At 42.5% G+C, this 13831-nt stretch overlaps 1 protein-coding gene across 1 annotated transcript; it reads left to right on the top strand.

Moving 5' to 3' along the window:
- The first annotated feature begins 3751 nt into the window (after positions 1–3751).
- Positions 3752–13535, top strand: brat1 (BRCA1-associated ATM activator 1). The gene is made up of 14 exons (XM_076982926.1): positions 3752–4101; positions 4714–4870; positions 5587–5741; positions 5963–6110; positions 6595–6988; positions 8071–8190; positions 8301–8389; positions 9381–9487; positions 9600–9780; positions 9922–9995; positions 10104–10188; positions 11624–11722; positions 11837–11994; positions 12175–13535. The coding sequence occupies exons 2-14, from the start codon at positions 4744–4746 to the stop codon at positions 12916–12918; spliced, it is 2481 nt and encodes an 826-aa protein (XP_076839041.1). The 5' UTR covers positions 3752–4101; positions 4714–4743; the 3' UTR covers positions 12919–13535.
- Positions 13536–13831: the final 296 nt, after the last annotated feature.

The raw sequence follows: 13831 nt of genomic DNA, 5'->3' as shown, positions 1-13831 counted from the left end.
TGGTCTGATATGATCAAATTTTCTAGTTCTAGTCTGAACTCTGGCTGCGGCATTTTGAACTACTTGGAGTTTATTTAGATTCTTATTTGAACATCCTGACAGCAATGAGTTACATTACTCTAATCTGGAGCTAACAAAGGTGTGTACAATTTTTTTCTGCTGAGATAAAGCATTTCTTAGCTTGGCAATGTTACGCAGATGTAGAAATGCTATCCTAGTAGTACTATCTGTATTTGTCAAATGATAGGTCAGAGTCGAGTATGGGTCATCTTTAGCGATTATCTCCAATTTTGGTTGTGGGAGTGGATGAAAAGTTTCTTTTAATGCAAAATTGTGTTCAATATCAACCAAATCAGATGACAGACCAGTTGGATTACATATGAAAGTATTTCTATTCAGTCTAATATTCTCTATTTTATGATAAAACAATCAATAAAGACATTATTAGTTACATTTCTTAGAATCTGAGGTCCTGCTTGATTTTTTTGTACGTTTAGAAATAGTATTATAGAAATCTAGGATTGTGTTTATTATTCTCAATCAGAGAGGCTAAGTGTGCTGAGCGTGCTTTAGTGATGGCCCGTTTGTACTCAGTAAGTCTTCCAGGCACAGTGCATGGGCGTAATTTTGATTTCATAAGTGGGGGGGACACAACCGGGGGTGGCGAACGAAAATTGTTGGGGGGGGGGGGGTGTTACCGGAGCAGAGCGGTCGTTTTCTGCATGGTCTGCTAAATTCGTCGCTATTTAGATATTTGTTTTTTAACCGTTAAAAAGTGGGGGGACATGACTTCGTCGCTATTTAAATATTTGGTTTTAACTGTAAAAACTGGGGGGGGGGGGGACCAAAACCGGCTTTTGAAAAAGTGCAAAAAAGCCCCCCCCAAACTACGTCCGTGGCACAGTGCAACACTTCCAGTGTCCTTCAGTCTATCACTCGGGTCCAGACACGTGGTCCACAGCGCCGTGAGTCTGCATGAACTGAACCAGCAAGACGAGGTCTGAGAGAAGTGGCGATTCCAGGAGAACGTTCTTCAACGTCCGTCATGGCCACTCACCTCCGGACACGGACGAATTTCGTCCGTCCGTACCAAACGTAGCCTCCGTAGCGGGCCACACCTCTTTCCGGTTCCAACGTTGTTATGATTTTTTAAAAATACATCCTCTAGAGGGCAGTATAGTCAAATTTCCGGCACCGGCGCACCAGCAATCCCCTCCCAGCTGTTTTTGCATCGCTGTTTATCGCGATGACCTGGCACCGTAGCAGAATGTAGCCTCTAACCAACTCGCAAAGTTTCTCTTCTAACTCGAGCGTCATTTTTTAAAGTCCAGTACTCTTCTTCATTGATTTTCCCGAATTGGTGTACGTCCGATGCTTCTGACTCTCTACTGCCCCCTGATTTCCCGTTTATATTGCTCCGTTGCTACGGATTCGTAAGCGCTCTGGCAACGGACCCACTGACGGATGAAACGACCTCCGGAACCGGACGAAAGGGTCCGTATCCGTAATTACCGTAGGGTGTGAATGGGCCTGCACCATGGTGTAAATCCTTGTGTGACATGTTGATACTGTAGGGGGCAGCAGAGAGGACTGCGTGTCCGTTGTTGTCTTTGTGCAAAGTCCTCTTGTATCCTTTCTAGCGGCTTTTTTTCACTTATCTTGCTCGATCGAAAATCAGCCCTGTTGCAGCAGCTCCTGTAAATTACACTGTAACATCCCATTCAACAACTGAACTACCCCCACTGCCCCTTCATGTCAACCATTATTACCGTTGTTAACCCACAATCTCTCCCACTTTGGGAGTTGGGTATATCCAGTCCTGCACCAGAGGTTGTGGGAAGGTGAGTCTCCATCTATCCCCACTGTCTGGCAGGTCATGGCATCCTGCTACATGAGATGGTGTATTTACAGAGGCCCTTTTGCTACCATAAACCCTGCCAGCACTAACAGAACACATTTATGCCCCAAATCCTAAATGACAGTTGATGGGGTTGATGGGGTTGAGTTTCACTGCCATTACCTCATACAAAAAAAAAAAAAATTCAAAAAGGTATCACAACATAACAAATGCTTTCATGGCACAATCTGAGAGGCAGTGTTAAGGACACGAGAGTCAATGGTTTTTTCCTATTGAAGAAAAAAGTGGGATATGTCATAACATAAAAGAGCCATATGTGTCTAACAAATGGTCGATATCTTATATTTCCCACAGGAAAAAAAACAATAAAATATCTGGCAGCAGCTCAGGAGAAGCTCAATCTGCTGAAGCAAAAATTGCTAAACAATTACCCACCACGTGGCGACTGACCACATGTTTTCCAGAACATTCTCTCTGACTTATGATGCTTGTTTTAAATATGCTGTATGTTCAGTACATTTTGCTCTTCAAGTTTAACAAATGAGCCTCAATGAATGTTAAGACAGATAAGCATGCTGAATCAAAGGCTGTTCGGGTGTAATCAGTGTGATCAATGTGAAATCACAAACACTTAATAGCTACATATTTAAAACAATAAATATAGGTATACATACATATAAATTACAAAATGCGTTTCCTTGTGTATGTTATATGGGGTGTAATGTCTAGTCTGATAAAATAAGTTTAATGGTACAGTTGACACATTTATAATTATCCAGTAGCTTAATCTTGATGTGCACAATTGTTATATATGTGTAACATTTTGCAACTTTATTGCACACCACAAAAGAATGACGTGAAAATAGCTGGGAAAGGTTAAAACAACAGTCCTGTCCACTACATCAGTCCTGTCCACTACAACAGTCCTGTCCACTACAACAGTTCTGTCCGCTACAACAGTTCTGTCCGCTACAATGGCCCTGTCCACTACAACAGTCCTGTCCACTACAACAGTTCTGTCCACTACAATGGCCTTGTCCACTACATCAGTCCTGTCCACTACATCAGTTCTGTCCACTACAACAGTTCTGTCCACTCCATCAGTCCTGTCCACTACAACAGTTCTGTCCACTACAATGGCCCTGTCCACTACAACAGTCTTGTCCACTACAACAGTTTTGTCCACTACAATGGCCTTGTCCACTACATCAGTCCTGTCCACTACATCCGTTCTGTCCACTACAACAGTTCTGTCCACTACAACAGTTCTGTCCACTACAACAGTTCTGTCCACTACATCAGTCCTGTCCACTACAACAGTCCTGTCCACTACAACAGTTCTGTCCACTACATCAGTCCTGTCCACTACAACAGTTCTCTCCACTACAATAGTTCTGTCCACTACAATGGCCCTGTCCACTACAACAGTTCTGTCCACTACAACAGTCCTGTCCACTACAATGATCCTCTAGGAGCTGAAGGGGGGAGCCAGTAAGTATTAAACTGCACCAAAACGCAGATGTCAAGCCTTGTTCAATTACAATACCTTGTATCACAAAACAGCAGGTTATTGATCCTTAACTAACTTTTAGCTCAGGGGACAACACTGTGACATTGACACATTAGACAGGCTAAATAAACTGTAGGCCATGCATTTAAACAGTACAATAAGAAAGGATACATTCTCCCCACCTGGAGTTACAATTAAGCTATATTACAGATTTGCGAATCGCCTACCAAGCAGTCCTCTGTTGATTTACTTACCAGTTATTACAAAATACAGAAAGCAAAACTGTATTCGAAGTAACGGACGTCTGGTGTAAAGACAAACTCCCCGTTCATACCGTCGTGATGTCGCTAGGTGGCAGCATACACTTTAACAACCTTCAAGAACAACAGGAAGAAGAAGTGTGTTTGTGTTGATGGGAAAGGTGGTTAATTTGGCTCAACTTTTCTGTTGGAAAAAAATGTAATATAGAAAAAAGAAAAGAGAGAAGTAACCCCAAACACAATACCCAGGGGACGTCAATAAATCAGTGTTGCACATGCAGGAGAGAAGAACGCGGTTATTGTACTAGTTTGTTAAATCTCTTGGCGTTTTTGCTACCGTTAGCTAGCCAACTACACGCATGCTGGTCTAAAGGATTGAGACGTTTTTACTGCATATTGAATGAAAAATGAGTGTTGCTCACTGAAGCCTCTTTATCCTGAAGACACAGACGTGCAACTGTTGTTTTAATACGGTAGGTGTTTGCCGCCAAAGTTTATCCTTGAGCTTGTGCCCAAGACTCGGCATGGATGAGACCGGTTAATAATAAGTTATTGAATAACTTGAATATTGAATATGAGGCATGGGTCATTGTGTCATGTGTTTTATCTAGACCTACATTAAATCACGACGAGGTAGTTACCACGAATTAATGTATCCAAATATGGCCAGAAGATAGTTTTATGACTATACTGAGTAACCCTAGCACCAAGTAAGTCCAAATGTAAGGCGAAATGCGTTCCAGTAGCTATAGACCTTTGACGCACCCATTAGGTCTATAATTTAATACTGTTTTAGTTTATATATATATATTTTTTTAAGCACAACAAAATACAGACGATCCCTAAGCCTCGTTCTGGGACTGCATTCGTTTATTCACGTGCCCGCGAGCGCGTGGACGAGACAGAGCTCGTTAAAGTAGTTGTAGATCTTACAGAGCTTTCCAGTTTCTAGCTAGCGATACACACCCCAGTTTCATGAATAATAAACACATTGGATGTGTGATGGGGAACAAAATGACGTGTGTAAATAAAGCAGCACGCGGAAAGTTTCTACATTTTTGTTTTTTGTCCACGGTTCCCTGCAGAGCTGCGTTTGCTGGTACGGACTCAGTACCATGGACAGCGCATGCGTGTCGCTGCTGCCGTCCGTCTGTGAAGCCCTGGCGGACCCCAAACTCGTGCCGCCCGACGACACCTCGCTGGAGAAGCTTCTGGATTGGTTCAACCATCTTACGAGCCAAGGTGGGCGGTGCTGTAGTCAGTCCGCTATAGTACATCTACACATAATGATGATGAGATGGATCAGGAGTGGTGATGGAGGCACCTGAAAACAAAGCAGACAGGACATGTGACCTCCAGGACCTGAGTTTACACCCCCATCCCACCCCATGTATTATTAACCATTATAAAACTAGCAGTATATTTCAAAATGATGTTTGATAAGTAATATTTTATCATTTTATAATGATTTAAGTTGTTTAATGCTTTAGAATATTTATTATTCACTTTGACTTTTCTGTCAAAGTTTTAATTCAGTAAAATTGCTTTTATTTGGGCAGCTGAATTTTGCCATCGCTGGAATGCAAATAAAATATTCAGCTATATATGGGATAGCTACTGTATATATGGTATAGTACTATACTAATATAGTAATATCTACTGTATATATGGTATACTACTATACTAATATAGTAATAGCTACTGTATATATGGTATAGTACTATACTAATATAGTAATAGTTACTGTATATATGGTATACTACTAGACTAATATAGTAATAGCTACTGTATATATGGTATAGTACTATACTAATATAGTAATAGCTACTGTATATATGGTGTAGTACTGTACTAATATAGTAATAGCTACTGTATATATGGTATAGTACTATACTAATATAGTACAGCATCTTCTAAAATGAGCAGTGTTTGGACACGAGCGTTTCTTTCTCCTCCAGCTGACGGACAGTCTCTTCTCCAACATCAGCCATGTCTCCTGCGGTTCTTGTACAGCGTGATGGAGTCCGACGCGATGGACCCCACCATCTTCTCCTTCTCCCTGAAACTAGCCGGCCTTCTGGCTGCCGGAGAGCAAGACTTCTGTCTGCTGCAGGTGAGCCTGCTGAGAGCTCCGCCCACAAACACTGACACGGCTGTCGATGATTGGACGCTTGTGTGCGGCGGGGCTACACGGTCATGATTTGGTAATAGCAGCATTGACATGCTGTTAATCTTTTCGGTCACTCCTGGAACGTGTGCAGGTGGGAGCTTGGATATCATGTAATATTTTTGCGTAGCGGGTTTGGGGTCCGATGTCACTTTTCTGGTGCCCAGGAGGAAGACGTGCTGGTGCGCGTGTTTGTCCCCGACGGCTGGCACACGCCGGGCCTGTGGAGCGAGGCCTCGGTGCGGTGCGGCTGGATCCAGGGACTGCGGAGTATGATCCAGAACCCACAAGCTATGGACTTCTTCTGCAGGAATGGTAAACCTAAACTTCTCAGACCTTCATAAGACCTTCATAAGCCTCTGCCCTTGATATAGGCTCCCATTTGTGTGTTCGCTGCAGAAAGACGAGCAGAGAAGAAGAGTGTTATCATGCCACTAATGAACTGGGTTGAAGAATGAAACTGGTTGTTGGGATTTTTAAGATTGTACAATATATCGTATGCAGTAATATCAACTGAAAAATCTTTTATTGAGCTAGTTTAATTTTAGACAATCAGATCTCACAAAGAGCTCTGAAAATCTAAATGTCTGAGCTCTCTCGCCAGATACGTACATACTCCAAAAAAAACACACTGATGGTTAGATTAAAACCTGCAGTGTTTCTATTAACCTATTTTAAGATTTTAGTTGGCATTCTCTATATACTAGGATAATGGTTTTTAAAATGGGCTCTGTGGTATTGCCTGCATGTATGTGTTATTTCGTAACAGAAACAGCAACTTCCTGTCCTTTTCCCACAGGGATAATTACTCTGGTCCTCCAGCTACAAAACGATGAAAGCCTTTTCATTGCCTCTTTAACCAATCAGATTTTAGCAGACATTTTAAACTCCAGCATGTCTCCAGTGTTGAGCAGTGGCACTGACGGCACGGCAGAAGGCGGGTCACCTGTTCGCCCCGACTGGGCCTCGGTTACCACACAGGTAATGAGGCACATGTCCAGGTCACTAGCTTCAGAGGACCAGACCGTCATTCTCCCAGGTTTAAGGCTGCTGACCGTAGCTCTCACGCGGTGTAGCGACCCACTCAAGGGGACGCTGTGGAATCATGTCCAGGAACATTTGGAGACTCTAGCCAATGGGAAGCGTGACTCTTTAACCCAGCCAATCATGGCGGTCCTTCAGGCTGCTGCAAGGTGAGTGTCATGAGACTTGTTCGCTCAAATATGACATTACAAAGTACGACATTACATCCTTTTTTTGGGGGGGGGACACTGAACATTCTCATACTTGTCACCTTTTAAAGACAGTTACGTACAGGGATCAGTGATGAACTATTATGAAAAAAACTGTGTTAACATGGTTTCAGTATATTGGTAGTTAAATACAGATTAAAAGCTACTCAATAGTATTTGGACACGTGACTGTACCATTTCTTTTATCCCCCAATTGACTTGTGTTTATTTGTCTGCTTATTTACTGTTGGAATTGAGTCATCTTTGACACTAACCATTTTTCAGATAGAGCAAACCACGTAGCAAAACATTCATAATTCATGCTTGCTAGCCTTCCTCCGATTATTCACTCCGTCTTGCTTTACACTGTCTTTGTAACATTAATTATGGTTTGCCATGAACAAGCTTGACAGATTAATAACTTAAAAAAACCCAAGATTGAATATCTTGGCATGGAATACACAGGTTCAGCATTTTATGATTTATGATTATGTAAAAACAAAGTTCATAGAAATATAATCAGGTCTGCAATGAAAAGAAAAAATAACTAGAATCGTTTTTTTTCATTCGTAGCTGTATTTTTTCATCCTAGTTTTGGCCCAGACTTTACAGCTGTCCCTTACTTACCCTCCTCGACGGTTGAGAGGACTCACCATATGACCCCCTCACGCTCAGATAGATGATTGACACATGTCAGCTCTGTCCTCTCCATCTGAAACAGACAGCGTCACCATTCAGATGTTTAGAACTGAACTCAGAAGTTTCAGCTAGCTGCTGTTGTAGAAACTCTACAACCAGTTCAGTGGACAAACCTCTACAGTTGCATCATGCGGTCTATTAAATGAATATGTATATATGCAAGTAGTTTAAATAGTTTAGTTTAAAGAGATTTTTGTATGTTTATAGATTGTCTTTCTTTTCTGTAAAACAGTGAAGGCACATATTTTATAGCAGTTTTTATATCCAAGACATTTAATACACGAAAATGTGATTTTTAAATGTAATAATGTGCACACGGTTCTGGTGTGTCTTCTGTGTGACAGGACGCCCCTTCTCCTCCAGCCTGAACGTGGAGTGGAGGCTCTGATGAACGTCATGTTGTGTTCGAGAAACACTGATGATTCTGTGCGGTGTGCCGTCTCAGTCCTGCAGCTGGAGCACTGGTGAGGGAAGACAAGTCATGTTTCAATTACTTACCTTTCAAAACACATCCATAACTCTTACCAGCATTGATATCACCTCTCTCTCTCTATTCTCTCTCTCTCTTGTTTAGCCCAGAGGTTTTAAAGAACAGAGCGACAGATATAGTCCTCCTTCCTCTGCTCTACATCACCGGGACTCGACAGTGGCTTCCTGAAACTGGTGGGGAAACACCTTCTCCATTGATTACAATGGTGCCCCACATGGGGGTGTGTGAAGGTGCTGGTGTAGGTGTAGATGTTTATATATGGATTCATGATCATTATGCATGTAATCAGTTCGTACATTTAAACAGCCAATAATTCACTGACCTCTCTGACCGAAATAATTTAAGTGATTATAATCACTGTAAAAAAACTTTGTTATTCAGTCACTCAGGGTCAAGGGAACATGTGTTAATGAAGCTTCAGTGTTAATTAAGTCAACAGTAAAAGGCCACAGTGTGCTGTAGAAAGGCCAACATGGGCACCTCAGCTCATCACACTGAGTTTGCTGAGCATCACTGGAGATATCTGGGAAAAAATACAATCATGTATATTAGACAGCATTTCAGTATAAGGAACCTAAAAGGATGCTGATTAATTATTTCTGAGTATTTTAATTACATTAAAGAGGGAGAGAGAGTGCAGTGTACAAATACAACAAATTTGTTGACGCAGACAAACGCAGTCAAAGCCCGACAATGGAGAGCAAAACACAAGGGTTTAAATACTCCAACATTAACAGGGGTAACTGGCAACAGGTGAAACAGATTAACAAGGCAGGTAAACAAAGAGGTGTGGCATCACGACAACAAACAACAACAGCCACAATAACAGACACGCAATAACAGACACGCACAGCGGACCCTACCAATGAGCCTATACAGTGTGTGTGTGTGTCGTACCATTACAAATATTTGCTTCTACATGTTTGCTCTACAGCTTTATTTAAACAAAAAAATATAAAAGAATTTTGGCTGTCAATACATATCTAAATTGACATGATCTGTTTAATTTCCATCGTGTATGTTTTATGGTCTTATCACCTTGTATGCTTGTGACATGGTGAATCCTAATGAAAATATGGGCAGTGCCCCAGTGTACTCCAGTGTACTCCAGTGTAAACCAGTGTACTCCAGTGTAAACCAGCGTTTGTCCTCTCATGGTTGTAGATGAGACAAGTGGCCATCATTTACTCATGGACCAGCTGTCCCACAGAGCGTCCTGCGTGTCTTTGCTCTCTCAGAGTCTGTCCAGCATCGGGGAGCTAATTTGCAAGGTGCGCCGTCCACAGAGTCGTGTGTGTCTGATGATCAGAAGCATTTAGCTTAAAGTTAGTTTAGTTGGGGAGGGTCATCTGTTTAAAAAAATACTGGTTTGTCCTTCACAAGAACTCCCTGAGCAGTGCTTCCATTGGACCGGTCAGTTCTTCAGTGGTCTCACTCCTGAACATGTGCATTGGCCATCACCCCTCCACTGTCCTGCAAGTTGGGACCTTCCCTCACCTTATTGGCTGCTGCAAGGTTCAGAGGTGTGGCCTGGAGGTACTGGGGAGCCTCACTGTTTACAAAGGTAAAGATTCCACTGCTGGCTTTTCGTTGCCCTCTAAATAAATGATTAATTAGGGGCGAGACCAGAGTGGTACCAGGCGGGGTCAGGTCCACCCCTTGAATATGATTGGTTAAGTAAGTGTGCGTTATCTTCGTCTCTTAGAGAGCGTGGGTGTGATGGACGAGGCCTTCACCATTCTCCTGCGGTATCTGCAGAGTCCTGACTCACACGCCACGGTGTGTACACGCTCAGCTACGACGGCATTCTGCCGTTCTGTTTCAAACACAGCCGTCATGTTTATTGGTAGAGCTCCAATGGTGTGTTTTTTCCTGTCTGTTTCCAAGGTGTTGAAGAAAACACACCAGGCTGCCCTTAAATGGTTTAGCGCTTGCTCTCCTTCACCTGATGTATGGAGGATTGTCAGTAATGGTACGTACCTCCACGTTTAGTAGGACTGCACCACTGAGGAACCAGAGACAGCAGAGCACATGTGCACTCTTATGTCATTATGAGCAACGACGTTAAAAGAGAAACCAAACAAACCCGGCAGCCATCATCATCACCAGCAAACCCATGACCACAAGATGGAAGATACAAAATCAGGAACGAAACAAAAGTAGTTACGGAACATGAGCAGGAATGAAACAAACGTAGTTACGGAACAAACGTAGTTACGGAACAAACGTAGTTACGGAACAAACGTAGTTACGGAACAAAAGTAGTTACGAAACAAAAGTAGTTACGGAACATGAGCAGGAATGAAACAAACGTAGTTACGGAACAAACGTAGTTACGGAACAAACGTAGTTACGGAACAAACGTAGTTACGGAACAAAAGTAGTTACGAAACAAAAGTAGTTACGGAACACGAGCAGGAATCAAACAAAAGTAGTTGCGAAACAAAAGTAGTTATGGAACACAAGCAGGGATGAAACAAAAGTAGTTATGAAAAAAAAGCAGGACTGCACAGATAGCAGCTCACATGGCTTAATTCTTCAAACTTAATAAAGTGATACAGGTGAAGGTGATGAACACATGCTAGGCAGGGATAAAGATAACTGACATGCCTTTCAAAGACATGCTTTGCAAAGTCCTACAAAGTCTTGTATAAATATTAATCACATAAGTATGAATAATGAATGATAGTCATTATATATATGAAAGACACTCACAAAGAACTAAAGATTTTAAAATGTCTTCACTATCTTAAAAGGGGCCAGTCAATCAAATGACTGGTGAATCTTTTGGTCAAGTTCACTGAGAAAATGTTAATAAAAAAGTAGTTTTTGAACATGTATGTGCCAAACCCAGACTGACAGTCGGAGCTGGACTGCTAGGTAGACCCATTCTGGTACTTTATTCTTGAGACTTCAGTCTGTCCCCTTCTTGAGACTTCAGTCTGTCCCCTTCTTGAGACACAATGCCATAATTGTTCCATTTTTACCCAGCCTTTTCTTCCAAAATGGCTTATATTTAATGTGCAAAAAGGGTGTTAAGCAGAAGGGATATATGGGATTTGTAGTCTGCAGTTGCACGGAGACTTTGATACATGATGATGATGATGATGATGATAGGGGCCTTTGCAGTTGTCAGCTGCAATGCAGAGCATGTGGCTATACTATCTGTGGGAGACTTTGGTCTTTAAATCTTTTGGTAATTATATCTGGATTGCTTGTATCACTCACTGTGGACTCACTGAGAAGAAGCCTAATGTTCTCACTCAGAGGATCCAGGGCCTTTTGGCACGAGCATATATGTTGGCCTCTTTCTTTGTGTTTTTTAAAATTATTCAGTTTCAACAGCAGTGATTAGTGTTTCCATTTTGGTGTGTGTGTGTGTGTGTGTGTGTGTGTGTGTGTGTCAGACCTGTTTTCCGTGCTGAAGAAGCACGTATGCGATGGCCGGTGGGCAGTGAGGGATTCCACTCTAGAGTTCATCGCTCAGCTCACGGCTGCACTCAAAGGTGAGCGAGCGGATTCGTGCCCCCAGATCTGCAGCAGGGGCTTTATGCTCCAACGCCATAACGTTGCAGTCGAGAGCTGCCGCTTGTCCAATCACACGGCTACTCTCCTCTCAGGTTACCGCGAGTACGCTGAAGCTCTGCATGCTCATGGCATCATCTCCGTGCTCTTCACCGCGCTGTCGGACGTAGAGGCTTACGTCCAAGCAAGTGCAGTGTTTGCTCTGGGCGAGGCATTGACTACAGCCCACCTGCCCCTCTGTGCCAGTCTGCAGGTGACGCAATCTGGGTTTTACGATTTTGATTACCAAATCCTAAACTCGTACTGTAACTACGAAGTAACGGAACCGATTTCTGCATGTACACAACCCACTTTTGAGCATGCGTTTCACTCGTTTGCTGAGCAGACCTGGTTTTTCGTGATCTCATGATCTGTTTTCCCCAAACGTGTTTAGGAGGAGGTCGTCGCACGCCTGCTGACCGTCCTCGACCATGACGCAGAGAGCTTCCCTCGTCGTGCTGCTCTGAAGGTCTTCACTTCATGGCTGAAGATACCACAGTCCCTTTCTGTCCTGGACCAGTCTCTGAGCTCAGTCTTCTCATTGGGCGGCAACGACTGTGACTGGGAGGTGAAGGTTCACACACTGGAGTTAGCAGATGTGTTGTTGGAGAAATTGCTAAGTCGCTGTCCATATGCCGTCTGTGGCTACGACCCTTCGCAAAGGTGCGCGGAACAAACGCTGACCAAGCTGATGAACTTGGGACTGTTGGAGCTGCTGTTCAAATGCTTGTTTGACTGTGATAGACCTGTTGCTCAGAAAGCTTGTGCACAGTTGCTCAAGCTCAGGACGTTTTTGAGCGAGACGTCCGGCACCGACACCAATGATCTCGCCCTTGAAATACACAGGTGCAGTTGGGGTGAGGAAATAGTTCACAGGTACCGCGTCAAATACTCCGAACAGTCAGACTGTGTAAATAATAATGAAGCGTCTCAGGAGCAAGCAGACGTTGTGGAATGTGATCGTAGCTGTCCAAAAGAATTGGGTCTCTTCGAGATACTAGATCTATTAGATCTGGACGAAATGCAGCAGACTTTATCACTGAGCAGTGATCATGTGATCAATTCACCCCAATCTCTCATGGAAGACATCCTGTTTGTGGCGCAACAGAGTGAAGATAATGTTGTGGACTGCTATTGATAATGTGCCTTTGATGGCAGCAGGCTGCCTTCCAGTGGCAAGCTTGAGATCTTGAGGTGCTGAGGTCAGTATGCTGCCATCATGAAGCTCCATGAGCTCTGAGCTTCATAGGGAGCTTAATTCATTTACACGTACCTTTGTGGTCAGCTCCCTTTTTCTGTAAATATTTAGAATCAGACTAAATACCTATTTTAACTGATAAAACTGGGTGGGTATATTCACATTTCTAGCGAAGGGAAGTGTGTCTTGAGTTGGCAGTGCTACTGAAATGCTGTTTATATGTCCAGCATGTCAAACTGAACTGTAAAACCTGGACCATAGTTAAGTAAGCATATTAAATATTATAATTATTTGCATAAACTCGATTATTTGGCTTGTGTATCATAACCAGGCGCTTGTTTTCATTCAGATTTACTGGCATTTAACTCCACAAGTTAATTCTTCCTTCTTCCTCAACATCTAAGATCCTGTGTCTATGAATTAGAATTTTATCTAATCACTAAAATATTTAGTGCATCTATAAAAATAGTGTCCTTACCTTTAATACATACGGTGTATAAAATTCTACAGAATATTTATATTTTCAAAATAAAAGGATTTGATTGGTTTGATGGAATTCCCTTTACAGACATACAATAGTTAATGATCCTGATTAATCAATGGCCCCATACGCACAAATGCATGTCTAAATTATGCGTTTGATCTTTTGCCACGGGTGGGCTCGATTAAAACAAAAGTTTACTTGGGAGTATGTTTTATGCACTGTTTTGACAAGCCATACAACAGCACCTAGTGGCAGAATAAGAAAATGCATTTGAATTCACCACTGCAAATGGCAAATTGCAGGTTTTTATATGCTGTCATAAAGTATGATTGCACTCTTAATAAACTATGCTTGAACAGGCCAGTAGAT

This window comes from Brachyhypopomus gauderio, chromosome 20 (genome assembly GCF_052324685.1).
Source record: "Brachyhypopomus gauderio isolate BG-103 chromosome 20, BGAUD_0.2, whole genome shotgun sequence".
Classification (NCBI taxonomy): Eukaryota; Metazoa; Chordata; class Actinopteri; order Gymnotiformes; family Hypopomidae; genus Brachyhypopomus; species Brachyhypopomus gauderio.
This window is presented reverse-complemented; position numbering and strand designations above follow the sequence as displayed.